General features: G+C 48.9%; 1 protein-coding gene across 2 annotated transcripts in view; it reads right to left on the reverse strand.

Annotated features, from left to right (window-relative positions):
- The window catches only part of fgf14 (fibroblast growth factor 14), a 339,581-nt gene extending 318,775 nt beyond the window's left edge, over positions 1-20,806 (reverse strand). Inside the window, exons 1-2 of one of the 2 annotated variants that reach the window (XM_052026634.1) lie at positions 20,264-20,806; positions 19,506-19,570 (exon numbers count right to left, since the gene is read on the reverse strand). In XM_052026634.1, coding sequence (XP_051882594.1) covers positions 19,506-19,570; positions 20,264-20,283 — 85 coding nt within the window. In that variant the 5' untranslated portion in view covers positions 20,284-20,806. Of the gene's footprint in view, positions 1-19,505; positions 19,657-20,263 lie in introns of those variants that run through there. The other variant, XM_052026633.1, reaches the window with a different exon arrangement.
- Positions 20,807-22,605: the final 1,799 nt, after the last annotated feature.

Raw genomic sequence — 22,605 nt, forward strand, 5'->3', positions numbered from 1 at the left:
TCCCTGAGATTTGGTTCCAAACTTATCCACCAGTGAGTTTACACTGACCGCAACTGTACACGATACTCCGTGTAGTCTGACTGGTGTTTTGTAAAAGCTGCAACATAACATCCCAACCCCAACCTATGAAGACAAACATGCCCTGCGCCTTCCTCAACACATTATCAAGTTGCGTTGCCAGGAAGCTTGTGGCATTTAGGAGAGGTGATACAGATGAGGAATTTCTTCAATGACATCGAATCGAGAGGCATCGATGGGGTAGACAGTCAAAATCTTTTTCCCATGGTAGGGGTATCAAAAACAAAAGGACCTAGGTTTAAGGGTGAGGGAAGGGAGTCACAAAGTCATTGAGTCATAGAGCACGGAAACAGGCCCTTTGGCCCACAGGTCCATGCCAACCATGGTGTCCACTAAGCTAGTCCCATTTGCCCGCATTTGGCCCATATCCCTCTAAACCCTTCCTATCCATGTACCTGTCCAAATGTTAATGTACCTGCCTCAACGCTTCCTCTGGCAGCTCGTTCCATGTATGCACCACCCACTGTGTGAAGAAATTGCCACTCAGGTCCCTTTTAAATCTTTCCCCTCTCACTTTAAACCTATAGTTTTTAGTTCCCCTTCCCTGGGAAAAAGACTGCATGCATTCACCCTGTTTGTACACCTCATGAATTTTAAGGAGGGGAATTTTTTTCCACCTTCAGAGTGGTTGATACCTGGAATGTGCTACCAGAGGAGGTGGTGGAGTCAGATACAGTCACTGCGTTTAAGAGGCATTTACATGGGCACTCGAATAGGAAAGGCCTGGAAGGATACAGATCTAATGCAAATGGGATTAGTGTCGATGAGCAAAGGGGTCAGCATGGTGTGGTGGGCCAAAGGGCCTGTTCCTGTACTGTACTACTCTATGGCAGTGACTCTGACATGGGGCAAAGGATAATGGTGGGCAGATGGTTTTCCGGCTGAGAGGTAACCTGCAGTGGCGTCAGCCAGGCCGCCGATCTCCGTCCAAAACCTCACAAATTTGCTGAACATCAGGGACCCACGTACGAGGAGCCCCTCTGTAAATCTTACAAAGCGGATGAGGCTTTGCCAAGGTGTGCAACAACGAGGCGAGTTAAATGTTTCCGGAGAGCAGGCAGGCTGATGAGACAGGCAAAAGCCTGGCAGATGGAACTCACTGCAGAGTGTGAAGCTACGCACCCTGGGAGGACTAATATGGAGAGGCAGTTTACTATAATTGGCATGAATTTAGAAAGTGCAAATGAGCAGAGGGACCTTGGTGTCCGTAGATGCAAATCCTTAAAGGGGTGACAGGGCAAGTTGATGAGGTGGTTCACAGCACACTTGGATTGCTCCAGTTTATAAATAGGGGCTCTGAATAAAGCAGCAAAGGGAACAGGCCAGAGCCTTTATAGGAACCCTGGTTAAAGCACAGCTGGAACACTGTGGGTAATTCCACACTTTGGGAGGGAAGGGTACCAAGACTGTGGAGAGAGAGCAGGGGAGATTTACTGGAACAGTCCCAAGGAAGTGGAAGAAAGGCCATCATCACTAAAACAAAAGCATTAGTAATGACAGGCCACAGTTTGCAACGGTGATGGAGGAGAAGCAAGGTATTCACCGGCAGTCTACTCCAGAAAACTTCGGGACCTGCAGACACAGGAACACTGATATCTCTGTCGCCTCCTCCACACAAGCAATAAACAATCTGAATCAGGTTTATCACTGACATACGTCGTGAAGTTTGTTGTTTTGCGGCAGCAGTACAGTGCAAGACAGAAAGATTACTATAAGTTACAAAAATAAATAAATAGTGCAAAAGAGGACTTAGGAGGTAGTGTTCATGGGTTCATGGACCGTTCAGAAATCTGATGGCGGAGGGGAAGAAGCTGTTCCTGAAACGCTCAGTGTGCTGGAGGAACTCAATGAGATGAGCAGTATCTGCGGCAGGAAAGGAATTGTTGACATTCTGGGTCAAAACCCTGCCTTTCCTCCCCCAGATGCTGCTTGACCCGCCGAGTTCCTCCAGTGGTTGGTTTGTTGCTCCAGATTCCAGCGTCTGCAGTCCCACACACAAGGTTCCATTTGCAACCTTCTCCAGAGTCAAAGGAAATTATTTTAAATGACAGAGATTTCGGCTACTCACCAGTTCTTCTCACTGAAAGTTTGCTGAAAATATCTTTTGCTGCCAGAGGTCTGAGCAGATTGTAACAGCTTACCGAGCTGCAATTGGCAAACACGCTGGCCCTAAAATACTAACATTATAAAACAAAATCAGAGAATGCAGAAAATACTCAGCAGGTCAGACAGCGTCTGTGGAGAGAACCAGACCTGCTGAGTGTTTCCAGCAGTTTCTGCTTTATTTCAGATTTCCAGCATCTGCAGGTTTTTTTAAAAATTTTCATTTACTATGTTTATGTACATGGATCGTAATCCATTTATAAATACTCAATGGAGTTATTGCTTATTTTACCAAGTTCATTCTTTTTAATCTGGTATCAATCATTTTCAATTCATGTCATATAAAATGTTAAAATAAATTTTTTAAATTGCACATTTTCCATCCTAGCCTGTGAGAATTCTTCAAAATGATTGGCTGCTGAGCCAGCTTGATGACATCACTGGTGGATCTTGGGGATCCTGACAGCAGCCAATCCCAGCAAAGGGAGAGCCCATGCCACAGAGATCACCGGATCTTTATGTGTAGCTTTCTACAAAGTCGGCATCATTTATCACCAACTCAAAATCTATTAATTAAATACTTCAGGAACTAAAACCCTTCTTAAATTTGGGGACCGTTCAATGCACCTTCAGCACAGGATGGTGGCTTACAGGACATAAACAGGCCAAATGGATTATCCTCCAAATGTTTGTTCTCAACAGTTGCGAGAGTTACTATCCTACAAATACATTTCCCAATGAAGAAATGGTCATATTAAAATCTGCAAGTATTTAACAACCATTCACAATTACCAATGCCACCTGTTAGCACTGAACCACAGACGCCCAAGAGCAAGTCCGAGGGCATCAAAGTGAAAGCTTCCCATTCCAGTTATCAGTCATTTCCTTACAGACGAACAGGTTATTTCATTGACCACATCACCTTAATGCTACATTAACGATATGCTTATCTTAATATAACCAATTAATGTAATTATCAGGAAGGTGTAATGTTCCTTTAATTCTGCAATCACTGCTAACACCATGACAGCAGTGTTCTTGTGATGGGTGCATTACTTAAGTTCTCAAAATGCCTTTTATCAACGCACTTCAACGGCATCCTGGAGACCAAAAGAAATAAAAGGTCACATCTGCCAGATGGACTCGTACATCTGTTGTGCCCTGAACCTCCACATAGTTGTTCAACTTCAGAACTATGGCAAGTCTCAAAATATCGCCGATCACAGAATGGTGACAACACAGGAGGCCATTCGGCCCATTACTTTCATGCACCGAAGGAGGCCCCTCAGCCCATTGAGTCCATATGATAGTTCCATATGATAGCAATCCTGCTCCTCCTGCCCCCAACTCCCTCTCCCCTAGCCATGTGAACCCTTTTCTTTCACCACTGTACCCAGCTCCCTTTTGAACCCACTGTTGAACCTGCCTCCACTCCTTCCCCCTGCCAGTACATCCCCGACCCCAACCACTCCCTGCCCAACAAGGTATTAACTCATGGCACTTTCAGTTCCTTTGCTAATCGCCTTCATTCTGTGTCCCCTGCTTCTTGACAGCTCCACCAATGGGAACATTTTTGATCTACCCTGTCTATACCCTTCTTGATTTGAAATTCCTCTAACAGAACCCCTCGCAACCACCTGAATTCTAAGGAGGACAACCCCAGCTTCTGCAGTCTGTCCACAGAACTAAAGTCCCTCAACCCTGGGATCATTTTGGTGAATCCCTCCTGCTCCCTCTCCGAACCTTCACTTCTCTCCTACACTGTGGCGCCAGAACTGGACAGAGTTCTGTAGCTGTGACCAAACCAGAGACAGAAAGTTGCATCGTGACTCCCTTGCTCTGGTTGTCAATGCTTCCATTTATAAATCCCAGGAGCCCAAGTGCTTTGTTGAAACCAGCTCCTCGATCTGGCCTGCATAAGCCCCAGATCTCTCTGTTCCTGCGTCCCATTTGGAATTGTGCCCTCTGGTTTATACTGCCTCTTCCCACTTTCCTACCAAAACATAATAATTCATATTTCTGAAGATTAATTTTCATTGGCAACCCATCCGCTCATTCGACCAGCTTTACTCTCGCTTCATGGTCTGTTCTCACAGCTCACAACACCAAGTTTTGCTGCATCGGCAAATTTCACAACTGTGCCCTTCACATACGTCCAGACAATCAATCTACATGGGAATGGTAAACTGGTGCAGTGAAAAACCTGTCTTGCACACCGTTCATACAGATCAATTCATTACACAGTACATTGAGGTAGTGCAAGGTAAAACGATAACAGAATGCAGAGTAAAGTGTCACAGTTACAGAGAAAGTGCAGTGCAGGCAGACAATAAGGTGCAAGGTCATAATGAAGTAGATTGTAAGGTCAAGAGTCCATCTTATCGTACTGAGGAACTGTTCAACTGTCCACTGTTATAACAGTGGGATAGAAGCTGTCCTTGAACCCGGTGCTACGTGCTTACAGGCTTTTGTATCTTCTGCCCGAGGGGAGGGGGGAGAAAGTGGTCCTAACACTGACTCCTGGGAACTCCACTGTACTCACCATCCCTCCAGTCTGAAACACAAGCGTTCACCACTATGTTTCCTGTTACTGGTCCAATTTTCTACCCTCACTTCTACAGTCCTTGCTATCAGGTGTTGACGATAAGCTCATTATACAGCAGGTAACTAAATGTTTTTTGAAACTCCATGTGCACATCATCGATCTCTGTCCAAGTGACTGTTAATCCTGCCCCTAATTATTATCTATTAAATTTCCTCCATCACTGAGCTTAAAGCAAGTGGCCTGCAGTTGCTGGGTTTATTCCCACAGCCTCTTCAGACATCATCCTGAGCACTCCAGACAAATTGAGATTCAAGCTTCCAGAACAGCGGCGAGGGAAGTTTGATAAATAATGGAGAAATTCTTGGGATTTCAGGTAACTGGTAGAAGAGTCCTAGAGCGACACACAAAATGCTGGAGGAACTCAGCGGGTCAGGCAGCAGCTTTGGAGGGAAGTGGACATATGACGAGTTGGGTCGAGACCCTTCATCTGGTATAAAGAGGTGGGGGGAGAGGTGGAGCGGGTGATAGGTGGGTCCAGGTGTGGGGGGTGATAGGCAGGTGAGGGTGGGAATGATGTCAGAATGCGAGATGAGAGGTGGATGGGGTGAAGCAGATGGATTCTGAGGGGAGAGAACGGTGGGGCAATGGGATGAAGGAAAGGAGGTGAGGAGGGGAACTGAGGAGTATGTGGGCGATGGGCAGAGGGAGAGGGCAGGGGAAAGAGAAGGGGTGACGGGGCCAAAGGGATAAGGGGAAAGAAAGGGGGGGAAGGGGAGGGGTTACTGGAAGTTAGAGAAATCGATGTTCGTGTCGTCAAACACCAAGGCGGAATATGAGGTGCTGTTCATCCAATCTGCATCATCCGTGGATCCGGGAAGGGACACTGTGGGCTTGGAGTCAGAGTAGTGGTGGACTGAGCCAGACGTGTGAGCTTTAGGGTCACCAACACTTGACGTGAGATCTTCAGGAAAGCAAGCGAATCACCAGAACACTGTTGTGACTAAACCAGGCAGCCAATAATAAATGGAAATGCACATGATTTACAAATTCCAGACAGACAGCACCAGAGACATCAGAGATGGCAGATGTCAGAATCTGGAGCAACACACAAAGTGCTGGAGGAACTCAGTGGGTCAGGCAGCATCTGTGGAGGGAAGTGAACAGGTGACATTTTGGGTCGAGGCCCTTCATTTTGCTTTGAACTTTCACTTTACTTTGAACTGAAGTTGAGGCAAAGTTGGGCACCATCTCAGTGGCCAGTGAGGAAAATTATGTTGGACAACCGATGCTGGGTTAGGGCAGAGGCATGTGATGCAAAGCTTCAGGAATCTGTTCAATCAGAGAGTTTAGCCAATGGAACCAGGAACAATGGTAGCTTAGGGTTTGAGGCCTTTACTTCTACAGACCAAGAACCAGCTCTTGGAGCTTGGTTGGCTCAGATCTGAAATGCTGAGGGTTGTTGGAAACACTGGGGCACAGGGTCCAACTGTCTGGTGTAAGAGAAAAGGTCAGGAAGTTAGAGCAACACACGAGGTGCTGGAGGAACTCAGAGGGTCGGGCAACATCTGTGGAGGAGGATGGACAGTCAGACTGAGACCCTTCATCTGGACAGGAAGTTCAGCTTGTGTGATCACAACTTAAGGCATCTGTGTAGGTAACCTCTTAATGTCAAATCCAGTCAACTGATTGAGCCTCAGGTAGAACTTGACAGAAGGAAATCCATCCTAATTTGCAGGAATATTAACGGGAATAAGTGTGTCAGTGAGTGAGGAGCAGCAGTACTCTGAAGGCCAGGCACAGGGATTACTCAGAGCGTTAAGCATTGTTAGATGAACTTCAGTCTGGGTAACTGGACCACTTGCCCAGTTCAATAGTGATGGATGAACAAATGCAAATTGATCAAAAGCCAATAAAAACCTAATTGAACAAAAGGTAAAGTACTGCCATTCATCAATCTGTGTTACAGACGTATTTCACACACTCATCTTTTATAGGGTTCTGCAGGAACACAGTGCCAAACTTATCCATTCAGTCCCTCTGCTCTGGGGTTGTTGTTTCTGACCTACGCCAGCCCCCTCGCCCCTCCCGGTCTCCCCATCACCCTCATGTGTTGTCCATCCCTGCTCCTCACCTCCACCCCTCTCTGAGCGAAGGAGTTTTGCATTCTCCCTCTTCTCTAGGGAAAGAACTTTTCCTGAATTCCCAGACTGGTGACTAACTCCCCAAGTGCTTATCCCTGCCACATCGAAAGAGCTTCTCCATGTCTCCCCGATCAAAGGATCTATCAGGTCTCATTTTCCCATTCTCATCGATTTAAGCTCTCAATTCTAAGATCATCCTTGGTTTGTACCTTCTCCATTGCTTAGTGTCCTGGATGTGATAGTGAGAACAGACCTGTGCCCACAACTCTGCTTTGACCAAGGATGTACATATGATGAACAGCTTTGCTGTTCAATTCTGTAAGTGTTGTTCTAAGACCATTGAACGGTTCCCTGGTATGATAAGATGGACTCTTGACCTCACAATCTACCTTGTTATGGCCTTGCACCTTATTGTCTGCCTGCACTGCACTTTCTCTATAACTGTAACACTTTATTCTGCATTCTGTTATTGTTTTCCCTTGTATTACCTCAATGCACTGATGTGGTGAAATGATCTGTATGGATGGCATGCAAAACAAAGTTTTTCACTGTACCTCAGTACATGTGACAATAATAAACTAATTTACCAATGTGTCACTTACATGCATCACGAGTGATCTCTCAGAAATACCATCAATACTTTTCAGGAAACATTCCTGCAGCTACAGACAAGTGTCAAACATAGTCTGCTCGAGGAGGATGTCCATCTATTCCAGGAGGATGAACCTGAGGAAAGTTTGTCCAAAGATAGTAGCCAGGTTTGGAAAGTGGACCACAGGACCAGTCACATGTCAGGTGCAGCCCACCGTACTGAGTGTTGATTCCAGGTACCACACACCCACTGTAGCTGGGCAGGCTCGGGTAGAATGGAAGGGATGAGTGGGGTCAGTGGGCTTCCTCAGCAGCTCCAAAACAGGACTCTGATGGGGAGGGGGTGGTGGTCCATGGAAGGGGTTGAGCCTTAAAGTTGGAACCCAAGCACTGAGGCGTTGCAGATTGGATTGGGGAAGGGCCAAGGGTTGGATGGTGCTGAGCAGAGTTGGTGATCAGAGGAGGCACCATTGGGGGGGATGTAGTGTGATTACTTCAGGAGATCGATATCGATGCCGGTGGATCAGACAGGAATCGGGAGCCTGGATAGAGGGTGGGGGCCAAGTTCGGAAGGAGAGGAGACAAGTAGATAAACTGCAGACTTGACTGGGTGTTTCCAGGGATCCAGCCTCAAACTGCTGCACACAAACGGTGCCATTAAAACCAGGCTGAGCGCGAACTGTCCAGGGACGGGGCACTGAGGAACACTCCAGGAACACCAAAACTGCACAGGCATGGAGTCAGGGCACTCACGGCCACTGACGAACAGGCCTGATCCACAACAGCACAAGCTGAGGCAACAAGTAAAAGTCCAATCAACTGCACACGTTGGAAATCTAAAATCAAAACAGAAAACGCTGGAAACACTCAACAGGTCAGGCAGCGTCTGTGGGGAGAGAAACAGAGCCACCGTTTCCGGTCGAGGATCCTGCAGCCCTCCCTGAAACGTTGACTCTGTTTCTTTCCCCACAGATGCTGCCTGACCTGCTGAGTGTTTCCAGCATTTTCTGTTTTTAGTTTGGAACAGAAGTGCTGGAATCTCCAGAGCAGCATGACTTGGACCTGGAACGCCAAGGTCTCACCCCAGGCAAGGAAAGGATTTTCAAATAACCGACACTGGGGGCAAAATCTGTGTGACGGAGTGTCCCAGGCCTTTTCCTTCTGGGGGTGGGGTGGGGGGGCGGTGGTGGAAGGTTGCAGGGGAGAAGTCCAGGTCAAGGGATTAGAACAGAGTTTGGTATCAGTTGTTCAGGGTGCTGTCAGGAACTTCCTCCCCACACACAAGGTGGGTGGGAGTCTCAGACAAGGCAGGGATCAGTTGGAAATTTCAAGGAAGAGATGGAGACATTTCTGTTGGATTATTGGGACCAACGTGAATGGGAAGTGAAGTTCTGGGATGAAGGCCAGTCATGGCACGGTTGAATAGCAGAACAAGCTCGACGGGGTGAGTTTTTCCCTTCTGGACAGCTTCAACTTTCCACCTTTGGTCTGCTGTACAATCGGAACCACTGGACTGTGGCGGGAAGGGAAGTGGTGACTCGGCCATGGAAGAGGTTTGTTCAAGCCCACTGTCCATTTAATATTGGGAATGGGAAGGATAAACTGGTGAGGGTAGGGTGGGGGGGGAGGTAAAAAGACAACGCAAGGATCTCCAAATGTAGAACAGATTAAATGATCTGACTGGAGACACAAGATGCTGTAGATGCTGGAATCTGGAGCAACACACAAAAAGCTGGAGGACCTCAGCGGGTCAGGCAGCATCTGTGGAGGAAAACAGACATTCGACATCTCAGGTTGAGATGACATGAAGGGTCTTGATTCAAAATATCGACTGTCCATTTCCCTCCATAGATGCTGCCTGACCTGCTGAGTTCCTCTAGCATCTTGTGTAAGTGACCGGACTGGCCCAGAGCTGCCACCCTAGTCACATTCTACAAATAAAAATCATTGTAATTGAGCTGCAGAAACCGACTATCCGGGCCGTGCCCTCTCCTCGATGCTGCCATCAGGCAGGAGGTACAGGAGCCTGAAGACCCCACACCTCATGATTCAACAACGCTTCTTCCCCACTGCCGTCAGGTTCCTCAACCCACCTAAAAACCCCTAACACTACCTCAGACTATCTTTCTTTTTCTCTCTCAGTTTGTATTAATGCCATTATGTTTATCTTGTTGTGTAATTATGTATAATCTATGTTAATTTATGTAAACTTATCTTTGTCACATTTATAATTTACTGAGTTGCTGCTGCAAAAAGCTAATTTTCATGTCATTTACACCCTAGGTATGTCTGCCCATGACAATAAACTTGAACCTGAACCTGGACCAACGGTTGGTGACACCGGCTTCAGACAGGAGTGCAGAGTCATGTCCCAGACCAACAACGCCACATCATCTTTCCCTCTCTACAACAGGTCACCAAGCACTGGAGTACAAGTATGTTTCACTGTTCATTAACTGATGGAATTAAATCAAGATAAGCCAAGGGTACAAAGAAACCCAACGTGTTTACTGTAGAGTAACAAATGCAGTGAGTGGGCTTCACAGGCACTCAGTCAGGACTGCGTATTCAGGGCAGCAAGGACAGCAGGTCCAACCAATGGCATCAATGACAGTAGCTTGCAATTACATAGAGCCTTTAGCATAATAAAACACCACCAGCATTTCACGGGGGTGGTATCGATTAGAATTAATATTAGAGGTACGAGGACAAGAGACCAGGAGCACATGCATGGAGGGTCTTAAGGAGAGGTGAGAGTTTACGGAATGCATTCCAGTGCTTGTGCCCTGGGCAGCTAAAGACAGGCCACCAACGGTGGAGCCATTGGCATCAGCGTTCAGAAGAGGCTGGAATTAGAAGAGCATAGAGGTGCTGTAGGGAGTTCCAGACGATTTCAAACCCAGACGAAGTTAGCACGGAGCGAGGCTTATCTGGACCTGGGGCAGGTTACTTAGAATGTAAGCAGTGGAATTTGCGGTGAGCTCATGTTTAAAGAGGGTGAAAGGCTGAGCAGAAATATATGGAATAGTCGTGTCCGCATGTAACAAAAGCATGGATTGGTGTCAGCAGCAGGGGAACGGAGACTGGGGCAGAGTCAAGTGCTTTTACAATTGGGAGATTGTCCAAGATTGCGATGTCACAGACATGTGGTCACGAGCCCAGCTCGGGGGCAAGTCTCAGTGTCCAGAGAGAGCTCTGGAGTCAGTGCAAGGTAATGGAGATTGGACCAAAGCCAAATGCTTCAGTCTTTCCAAAGACCAGTCGGGAGTTGGAGAAGCAAGCTGAGAGTGCAGCGACTGAGAGACGTGGTGCTGAGAGAGAGTCATGGAGCCATAGAGTGAGACAGCACAGAAACAGACCCTTTGGCCCAACTCATCCATGCCATCCAAGGTACTGACCTGAGCTAATCCCATTTGGACCTAGTGTCCTTGTGGAAACCAAGCCTGTAGTGTCAAGATAGTGACCCAGGGCAGCAGGGAGCTGGGAATCAGGAGCAGGCTGAGGACAGGTCACCGCGGGACTGCAGACTGAACAGGACAGGAGGGTTTATTCATGTCAAAGCACAGGAGAGCAGGAAATGGAAAACCGATATATTTGGGATATATATAGATGATATCTATTCATATTATATGTGAACCAATATAAATGTTCACAAGTACACAGGATCACCAGAAAGCATCCAACAGCATGGAATGGTCTGACCATCTGGAAAGACCCATGCTTCATTCCCATTGACAAAAATATTCCCAAGATTTGCTGCATCCAATGATCCATGGATACAGGGCCTAGAAAACAACTCCATCCATGCCACAGATCCAATAATTCCAGACTTGTTTCATGAGTTCCATTGACATCAGATTGTAAAAGGCTGTTTTTTTAATCCAATTTGAAACTGAATAACTCAATTTTCACAACTTTGTGTTGTAGAAACCGTCCAGGTGTGGAGACACACAGCACGTCCACGCCAACTATTGACCACCCATTTACACTAATCCCATTTTATTCTCCCCACATCCTCATCAATTACCACACACCTACACACCAGGGGCAATTTACAGCGGCCAATTAACCCACCGATGCCTGCATCTTTGGGATGCAGGAGGAAACCAAGGTGCAGGGGGAACCCACCACATCACAAGGAAAACATGCAAGCTCCACACTGACAGGGCCAGTGTGGCCGTAGATATGAGGCAGCAGCTGTACATGGAACAGAATAAACATCTGGACAGGTTATGGAATTGTGGTTGAAATTCGAGCCTCTCATCACTTCACAGGCAATAATAACTCACTGGGTGGACATACTCTCACTGTTACAAGGTGCCGTTGGCTCACACTGTACTTTGAGGGGATTTATATTGTCTGTCACCCAACAGATTAGAAATAGTAAGGATTGTTCATATTCTAACAATGCAGGAAAGAACCGGTATGAGACAGAGTAGGGACAGCCCTGAAAACCAGGGAGCAACTCAAATTCCACTTTTCTCATTTACATAGGAGTCTCGCAGTTGAGTTAAGTTGGTTATTTTGGGAGGATCAATTGCTTTTAATAGCTGTTGAGCTAAATACAGAGACAAGTTACGGAGAAAAAGATTTCCAGTAATGTTTGAACACATCCAAATCAAGCAATTCTAAAAATAATCCAAAAGCTTTGACTTGGAAAGTTAACCGTTTCTCTCTCCACAGATGCTGCTCAACCTGCTGAGTATTTCCTGCATCTCTGTTTATAACCGTAAAAGTAACCTGCTTCTTAACAAAAAGTATGCACATTATCTGGAAAAAAAATCTGCCTTCTGGGATTCTCCAGGTTTGATGTGGGATGTCTTTAAATTTAGATTAATTCCGATAGTCTTTATTGGACAAGGGACAAAGGTTCTGACACAAATGAAAAATTCTAATTTCATGGTCATTAGTGGAGTGGACCTTAGGTCCAGTTCTGCCTTGCTCTCACTATACTCCAGCCTGAAATTTATGGGGAAAGAAAACATAAGAAAGAAAAGCACGGAAAGGCCATTTGGCCCTTCAAGCCTTTCCTACCATTCATCAAAATCACAGCTGATCTATTTTGGTGCTTTTTTTTGGTGTGTCCTCATACCCCTGAATTAACTGACCATGCAGAAACACATCAGTCTCTGTTTAGAATGAACTCAAGGTTTAGATAAGTATTTCAAAACTGTACACAATCCTCCAGGTGTGGTCTCACCAGGAACCAAAGAATTACATAAAGGTTTCCTTAATCCTGAACTCAAATCCTCTCGTTAAAGCCATAGATGTAACCATTACATTGCACAAAACAAACAAAAAAAAAGCAGCTTGTGATAAAGAACAGGAGATGTTAGACAACTTTTAACACTTCCCAAACTCCCGGTTATTTTTGTATTGAAACACAGGTGGTCCAGTTGAAAGTGTTGCTATTGTTTTATACAGTCCTAGGTTCATTCACAAATTTTAGAGCAGAACCAGAAGGAGGCCATTCTACCCATCATGCCTCTACCGACTCTGAACCATCTGTCCAATTAATGCCACTCCCCTGCTACTCTCCCAGAGCTCTGCAATTTTTTTTAACAACAATCCATTTCCCTTTCAAAATATTCCATTGAATCTGCCAAGACTATGTCCTTGAGTTTTCAACCAGTCTGCCGGGGGGCTCCGCCTCTCCGCATTTACTTCATTAGAACCTTTCACATGGAGACACAAAGGAGTGCAGATGCTGGAATTTAGAGCAACACAACAAGTGCTGGAGGGTCTCAGTGGGTCAGGCAGTGTGAGTGGAGGCAGAGGGATGGTCAACATTTGGGGACAATCTTGCATCAGGCCTTTGGTAAAGTTTTGTACAGGTTTGGTCTCCTTATCTAAACCTGGAGCTCATTCAAAACACAGGTTTTCTGGGTATGAAGGTAATCCAGAGATACAACATTTCACGTAATGAGCAATGACATCAGGTTCACAATAAACTAAACAAGTTAAGTAGTAACGGAGACCACAGGACAGTGTAAACTAGGGGAGAACATAAAATGTCCAGGAAGGACAGTTACAAGATTGTACCAAGATGGTTAAAAAATAAAGGGAAATGTATTGCCATTACAAATGGGTTAACTGTCTGTACTGCAATGTACATCCTGTCTGCAATACAACAAGGTGCTGCAGGCATGATGTATTGCAAGAATCAAATATGGCAGAGCCACAGGGCAAAATCAAGACAAGGAATTCAGAAATCTCCAGGAAAATATACAAGCGGGAAAGGGGAGGTTGAACAGCATAAGTCGTTCTTGGTAACAATGGCAGTATAAAGAGTGCTAGAGGTATCAGTATGTCAGAAACAGACTCCACGTGGATGGAGCAAACACTCCAACAGTTTTCTATGGCACACACACAAGTGTAAGAGGGGAGCAGGAAGAAATATACAAACAAATTAAGGAAATGAACAACAACAGAAAAATGATTTTGAGGGATTATCCAAAAATCAGTTGACCTGAAGTGGTAGGTGAAGGGGATAAGGGAAAGGGGATCTGCATTGTGCGCAGGGCTCCTTTCTAACCCAGTATATAAGCAACACAATAAAAGAAGACTTGATGTTGGATCTGATAACAGGGAACTGAGGCAGAGCTGCTGAGAACAGCAAATGGGGGGGGGGGGGGAGCAGCTAGCTAATAGTAAGCATAATATAATAGGATTGCAGAGAGGATCTGAATTTGCAATTGCATCCACAGCAAATGTTTGCTGTCATCAGTGTGTGAAATATGCAGCAACATCTGGAGTCTCTACATGCAATGCCAACCATGGAAATCCAGCTGAGGCCACTTGCAAGGGCCTGCCCCCTGCAAAGGGTCCCCAACACAATATTCACAGACAAAATTGAAAGATATTCAATGACATGATGTGAGCAGCTTTTTGGCACTTTTATGGCTGCAAAGACCATTGAACCTCCTGACCCTTGCTGAATGAATATAAGTGGGTTTTAACAATCATGTGCTATCATGAATCTTCCTAAACAACATGTGTGACCCTTTGCGGATTCATTCCTTCACCCCCATGGCAGAGTCCAGATTTTTAAAAGAGTTTTCTTTCTAGTTCGTTACAAAATCCTCCGCTTATTATGCATTTGTCCCAATTTTACTTTCCAGAAAACAAGCAAAAAAGTTAATTATAATCTGTGTTGTTTAACTTTCTAATTTGTGATCCATAGTTCTTCAGCCTAATTGACTGCTCAGCCCATTGATGACAACATGATATTACTGCTGTTGGGTGCCTGAGATCACTGCTGCTGATACCAGGAGGAAAGTCCAAAAGCACAATTCTACACATGCTGGAAATCTGAAATAAAAACCATTAAAATGCAGGAAATTCTCAGCAGGTCAGGCAGTGTCTCTGGAGAGAGAACATTTCAGGTCAATGATCCTTCATCAGATTCATCAGGTTCTGATGAAAAGTCATGAATCTGAAACTTTAAATCTGCTTACCTGATCTTACTTGACCACCTGAGTATTTTCAGCACTTTTTTGTTTCATCCAAGAATAAAAGCAGTGTCCAGAAATGGAAAACTTCAATGCTAGAGCCAATTAATTCCCTGTAGGCAACTTTCTTCCTGGTCAGCAGCAAGCAGTATCCCTTCAGCAGGAATTACATCCTCCAGGCGAGTAACTGACAAGTGCTTGACAAAGACCAAGGCAGTTGACTGGAGAATGGCTGAGAAAAAAAAACTGTGGAAAGCAAAATAAGAAATGATATTGGCAACTGATGAGGTGCAAAGAGCAAAGGGAAGCACTTAAAGAGGGGTTCAGAGTCCAGGAGGGGATCCATTGAAAAATAACAACAGCCTAAATGAGAAACGAGGGATGAATGAAGACGCAAGAGCAGAGTAAGGAATGGGGCATGGAATCTGTAGGTGGGAAGCCTGCGGTAGGATCAAAGCAAGGGATAGCTGCAGAATGATCAAGGTAAATAAAAATATTCTGCAGGCATAAGGCTAAACATTGAGATGGGAATAGTGCCACTTAATGATCCACATTAACAAGAAAAAAGTGCACAGGCAACAATAATGTGACAGAAATATGACTCTGCTTCGGCACTTATGAGGACTGGGTGAACACATCAGATGATGTTACCAGCAGTAACATTTGGAGTAGTAAACAGACTATGGAACTCAAAGAGAAGATAAGACCCCTGGTCCAGATGGATTGTATCCCCCGAATTTTACAAAGGTAGCAGAGCTGTCGTTACACAGTTAACACTACGAGGAAAAGGTTCGGCCAATGGATAGTTGGCAGAAGACTATTGTAGAAGACAGAAAACACATGTCCAGAGACTGGTCAATGATAAAATAAACAACGGAATTCCAGCTCCAGAAGAAAATAGAAAACCAATTCGAAATCAAAAATAGAACAAGGAACAGAATGGGTTTCAAAAGGAAAACTCTTGCCTGACAAACCTTTTTGAACAAAGACACAGATAAATGTGTTGATAGATCCAAAGATCTGCCGCATAATTAATCCAACAGTTGTATTGATGACAGAACGTCATGTGTGGGGGCCAAGGAACAAGCAGCGGACTACAGGAGTGGTCCATTTCCAGAGGGAGAGGGAACTGTTCCGGCTGAAAACTTCAGTCTGGGTCACGGTTGGTCACAATTTATAGTAATTACTTTTACATTTTGTCATCATAAACACAACTTTCAAATGCTCCGACGGAACTATACCCAGCAGCGGTGTGGAAGTGGGAGGCGGCCAGTAATCAGAGGGGCTACAACTTATCACAAAGATACAATCAACTTGCAAAAGGGATGGTGGAGTTGCCATGGGGAACGAGGAGGTCGCCCATTAGTTGGAAAGTACGGATGCAAGTTGGCTGGAGCAAGGAAGGAAGGGGAGAGAAACTATAACCGGCGCCCGGCGCGGTGACCAGGCCACGGAGAACACGGACACGGGCAAACTGAACACCGGCACATCCCCAGCACCTGAGAATCTGAAAGTAATGATGCGAATCTTGTACTGAACCTGGGAAGACTGTGTACAGTTTTGCTCAGTGAATTCTAAAGGATGTTATAAGGACTCTGGAGGGCGTGTAAACAAAAGTCACCCCATCATCGCCCCTAACGTGAAGCTCTGCCCGTTGGGAAGAGGTTGGCCCATTTCTCATTGAGACCTCAAGGCCAGGCCGAGGATTGATCCGATACAAATGTTTACGGTCGTTAAAGGTTTTGACAGACCAGGCCAGGTGAACCTGTACAAAGTAAACCTAATGAGGAATTCCGAGGGAGGGGTGGAACTTGCTGCAGGCGGGAATGGCGATATGTTGGGAAGGAGAGGTGTGACAAGGGGAGGGAGGAAACGATGGTCCGGTATCACCATCGTTGCAACAAGGGGGGTGACTTGGGCAGAGCGAGGGTTGAGTCGGGCTGCCCCGGTTTGTGTCTGGTGAGAATTCCGCACTCAGTCGGCCCCGGAGAGGGGGAATTGCCCACCCTGTGGTCCTTGGGGGGTATCACTGCGGGGAGTTCCCGGCCACACGTGTTGCACTGGGACCACCCTGCAGCCCGTGCCCCCGGGGCCCAACCCCTGGGGGTGTGGAGATAACGGAGGCCGCATCGGTGGTCTGAAACCCGGGCAAGCGGGGCGGCTGGGAGACTGCCCCGTGCCTGAACGCTCTGTGCCGTCTTTCGGTTCGCCCCGGACCACGACCCACGCCTTGGGTGGGTGTGGGTGTGGGAGTCCCCGGGGCGGCCGTCCCACCAGCCCGGGCTTTTGACGCGGATGTGGGCGGCCGAACGCAGCGTGAGAGGGGGTGGGGGTGTGCACACACCCGGCGGTGCATGGAGCGCGGCGCTCGGCGTGCTTACTACACAACAGGACAGGCAGCGAGGCAGACGGGGGCTGTGTGTGTGTGTGCGTGTGCATGTGTGTGTGCGCGTGTGCATGTGTGTGTGCGCGCCCCCGCGTGCAGGACACTGCACAACTTGTGAACACACACGCACACCTCCGCGCACGGAAGCCGCGCCATCTCCAACCTCGCCCGAAAACACCGGTGCTGTAATATTGTCGCAGATCAGTGATTAGTGGCGCTCTCGGCGGTGAGACGCATGTTATGTCCACAACCTGCCCGACACATGTAGCACGCGTTACGTGCACTCCATATATGGGCCATGGGAACAGTTACACACACACATCACCCCAAATATTACGTCCACAGAAACTGCCTGGGACCCGAGTCTACGTACATTGGCCGTGAGCTGTACGCACAGCCGCAATCTTAGATGGACAGAGAGCTATTTGCAGAGATCTAAATAAATCAATGTAATGCGGAGGTACCCAGGGCCGAGCCCTGCTGCATTCGCCGGGAGGAAGCGCGGGCGTCTCGGCTGATTTATGGATCCGTTCCATTGCCCTTTGTTGGGAACGCGTTACGGGGACGGGCGGTTTACCGCCGTAAAGCATCGCCGGGTAAACTTCCAAAAATGTTATTTCCGAGCGCCATGAACGGGAGGGCAGTGCAGACAATAGCTCCCGGTATTTGCACTTCACCGAGGCACCAACCGTTTGAATGTTCGCATTTGGGGGAAGTGTACGAGAGGTGACACACAGGGAACCTGGAGTGGGGTGGGCACATCGCATCTGCTCCGCCTCGGACGCGGCTCCAACGGTTGGGCGAAGTCTTTGGCCGGAGAAAGCTGGTGTTTGTAACCCCCTCCCTCCCTCCCTCCCTCCCTCCTCCAGTCCCTGCCACTGTTGCTCAGTGAGTGAGGAACGGCGGCGCCCCGGGATCCTCTGACAAACCTCCCCCTCCTCCGACCCCCACCACTGTTGAAGTTTTAATACATAATGGCGTGTTGAGGACACGACCCCGGGACTACGCAAAGACACAAGGAAGTGCACCTGGAGAAAGCACACACACACGGAAATCCTGTGGCCAAATAGTTTTGATGCACAAACGGGTTTAGGAGCGGTGCCTCATCGGCAGAGAGCTTGGGGGGGGGGGGGTTTCAGGGAGACTCGGAGGCTCCAGGAACCCCCTCCCCGGCTGCGGAAACCAGTGAAGTACACCCTCTAACCAGGAGAGTCCGCCTGCAATTACCCGGCCGCGTTTTACCCCCTACACCTGCACGCAATCCCGGTTTCTCTCCCCCCGGGCTGGTTGTAAAGTTTGATGGGATTGAACAAAGCCTGATTAAACAGTCGCTGACACCCACAGTGGTTTGTGTTTGTACCTGATATCAACTGTTCAAGAGATAAGTTAGTGACCCTCAAACTTAGACAAGGAGTACCGGAACACCTCGGGAATGTCACGGGGGTGATCCCGACGTTAACTGCCGCTACAGGCTTCGATTGTACCGGCGTGTTTAACCCGGGGAGAGCCATGAATATTCACTGATAAAGTGAGGCGACCAGCACCCGGTTCTCCCACGGTTCGGGAACAGGGTGCCGGCTCCTCCTCCCCCAGACACCGCTTACTGATGCCGGCTGCTCCTCCCCCAGATACAGGCACGATCAGCTCACCCGACCTTTGCAAGAGTTACAAAACTTTATAGGGAATTGGATCGGAAGCATCCCTCCCAAAGACCCCGAGCCCTGCAAATACTGAACACCGTCCGAGTAAAGGGGGCCCCGGACTGGGACCTGGGACCTGCCCCGGCCGGGCTGCCGGTGAACAGTGGCCATTGTCCGGGGTTGAGGGAGGGAGGGAGGGAGGGAGGGAGGGAAGGCGGCGGGTTCATGCACCACACAACGCACACCGTGGTGAGAGCCGGCGGCTCGGGCCCCCCACTCCAACTCCGTGCGCTGGTAGTGGCGGCGGCTCCTCCGACGCCGCTCCGGTGTCAGGATGCCAAGGAAACGCCAGTGATCGACTACACCGCAGTGCTAACGTCAGAGGCAGGCTCAGCTCCACCAGCTGGAACCGACACATCCCCAAAATGTATCCACACACACACACACAACACAAGGAAAAGGCACCGTAAATGACAGGGCGGCCGCCAGCGGCCAGACAACCGCGCGTGTGGCCGGGGGCAGAGGCGAGGGGGGAGGATTTTACCCCCCGACAAACAGGCAGATGCTCACCAACCGGACTCTTGCTTCTCTTGAAACTCTTTCCACAAAGACACTGCAGCATATGCGTTCCTTGGCTGAAAATATCCCAAAGAAACCACATTGATTTGGGTGGCGGACAATCCAACAGCTTAGACACCGTGAAAAGCAGATCTCCCCGGTTGCATAATGTAGCGGCCAGCTACACCAAATTTCGCATAGAAAATTATATTCCGGTCTCCCACTCTCCCTCACGTGATGCGCGCCCTGAGTTCCCGGCACAGCCGACGGATGATGGAGAGGCGGCGGGAACCCAGCGTCCGACCGGCTCCCTGCTCAACGCAAGGTGTCCTGGGAGGCAGGGGGACGGTGTGTTACAGAGGACACCCCCCACCCCAACACACTGGTAATTGGGGGGGGGGGAGAGAGAAGCGAGCTCACCCCCCCGAGGGGACCAGCGGCGGGCAGGCGGACGGAGAGGATGGGCGCAGCGTCAGAACATCTGCGGGAGCCAGAGGTGGGCAGGTGGTGCACTCCAGATGTGCGCCCGGCCGTCCCGGGCTGCGGTGGGGGGTTAGATCTTCACCTCCCGCCGGGAGGGAGGACGGAGCCCGGGGCTGCTGGGCACCAACATACCGGCGGGACCCCGGACCCCGCCCCGGCCGAGCCGCTGCGGTGCCTTGACGGGAATGCGGAGAGGGGCGGGCTCCGGGGGAGGGGGGGTGGTGTGTGTGGCGTCCGGCCGGGGAGGGAGGGGGAGAGAGCCCGCCGCAAACTCCGCCTCCACCCACGGGCACCGGTCGATCAGCATCCGGAGAGGCGCGATATCCTCCGGAGAGAGCGCTGGGCTGGCCCGCCGCTGCCGGGCCGAAGCGGCTCCCAGGTGCGCATGGAGCCCCGAGCTGGTGGAACTGTCCGGGAGGATGTCCGGAGTGATGAGGGCAGGATGGACACTCCAAAGTTGTTGCAGGGGACGGAGCCCAGGCGATGGAAGCGGCGGCCCGCCTAGCCTCCCCCACCCCACCCCCGGACCCCCGGACCCCGCCCCAGCTCCCGCTGGCCCGTGGGGCGACCCACAGTGAACCGGCTCCCTCCCCGCTCTATCCTTTATTGGACTTTCTGAAATGTTAAACCCCAGGCACGCGCGCTCCAGGGGCGCGGGACTGCGCCCGAGCGCGCGGCGGATGCGCGTTCACGGCGCGCGCCCGTGAACGGCGCAGTGGACTGGGTCCCGGTACTCACTCTGCTGTCAATCAATCAACAAAACTCTTTGCTTTGCACGGTCGGCAGTTCCACTCGCGCCGTGGCAGCGGGATGCTCACTGTCCTGGGGTAAACTGGTAATAATGGTGACCAACAAACTACCGGGTTGTTGAATCAGAACCAGATTTATTATTACTGACTTATGTGACGTGAAATGTGTTGTTTTGTGGCAGCAGTGCAGTGCGAAGACATAAAATTACTGTAAATTACAAAATTAAATATAGTGCAAAAACTAGGAATAACGAGGTAGTGTTCATGGGTTCATGGACCGTTCAGAAATCTGATGGCGGAGGGGAAGGAGCTGTTCCTGAATCATTGAGTGTGGATCTTCAGGCTCCTGTACCTCCTCCCCGATGGTGGTAACGAGAAGAGGGCATGTCCCAGGTGGTGAGGGTCCTTAGTGATGGATGCCGCCTTCTTGAGGCACCGCCTCTTGGAGATGTCCTCGATGGTGGGGAGGGTTGTGCCCGTGATGGAGCTGGCTGAGTCTACAGCCCTCTGCAGCCTCTTTCAGTCCTGCACATTGAAGCCTCCATACCAGGCGGTGATGCAACCAGTCAGAATGCTCTCCACCGTACATCTGTAGAAATTTGCAAGTCTAGTTCACCGATGTCTCTCTGAGAGGAACTTGACTGGCTCCAGCCTGTTTGTAACTCCAGACCCACCAATGTGACCGCTCCTCTGGGGTGGTCCAGTGAACACATCCCTGTATCAGAACTGGGCCAAGGAAAAGCTTTGATTTAGGGAGTTATTATTGGTAGTTCCTCACCACCATCTCCTGAAGTTAGGGACAGGTGATGAGTGTTGGCCTTGTCATTCACGGTTGATGGAAGTTTATAAAAAAAAATTATGAGAGGCAAACCATGAGAGAAAGATTCATAGTCTAACTAACTGGGGTAGACAGTTAGAATCTTTCTCCCAGGGTAGAATTGTCAAGTACTAGAGGACACGCATTTAAGGTGAGATGGGGGAAAGTTTAAAGGAGATGTGAGGAGCAGGTTTTCTACACAGAGAGCGGTGGGTGCCTGGAATGGGCTGCCAGGGGTGGGGGTGGAGGCAGATACAAAAGAGGCATTTTAGAGGCTGTCAGACACATGAATATGCAGGGAATGGAGGGATACGCATCATGTGCAGGCAGACGAGACTTAGTTTAATTTGGCATCGTGGTCGGCAAAGACATTGTGGGCCGAAGGGCCTGTTCCTGGGCTGGACTGTTCTGTGTTTAATAAAAGCAGATGAAGTTCACAGAGTTACACAGCACAAAAACAGGCCCTTCGGCCCATCTGGTCCATGCCGACCAAGATGCCCTATCCAAGCTAGTCCCATTTGCCGGCGTTTGGCCCATAAACCTTACCAATCCATGGACCTGTCCAAGTGTCTTCTAGGAGTTGTTCCTGTACCTGCCTCGATGGCGAGTAAAGGCTGCTGATCTTTGGGGAGGCAGGCTGTCCCAGCAGGTTCGGGAGAAATGTTCCTCCATCATGAGTCAGAATTTACTGTGTCCATTACCTTTGCCCTACACCCAAGGGCTGTGGAAACACACAGTCTCACGGCATGGCTTGAGACCACTCAGCCCATCCAGCCCCTGCCAATCCTGAGGGTCCCCAGTCAGCTCCCTCCTCCCCCCACAAATATTCCCAGTGCTTCTCCAAGCCCCTGTGAATCTGCTTCCTCCCACCGATCAGGAAGGGCATTCCACATCTCAGAAACTCACTGCACAAAACATTCTCGCCCTCTCTGGTTCTGCTGCCACTCCCCTTAAAGCTGGCTGCTCTCCTCACTGACCCTCCTTCCATTAGAAACCAGTGTCCCCTCCATCAACATTACCTTGAACATCTCCGTAAGATCTCTCCTTCCATGTATCCTCACTC

Source organism: Pristis pectinata, chromosome 11 (assembly GCF_009764475.1).
Source record: "Pristis pectinata isolate sPriPec2 chromosome 11, sPriPec2.1.pri, whole genome shotgun sequence".
NCBI lineage: Eukaryota > Metazoa > Chordata > Chondrichthyes > Rhinopristiformes > Pristidae > Pristis > Pristis pectinata.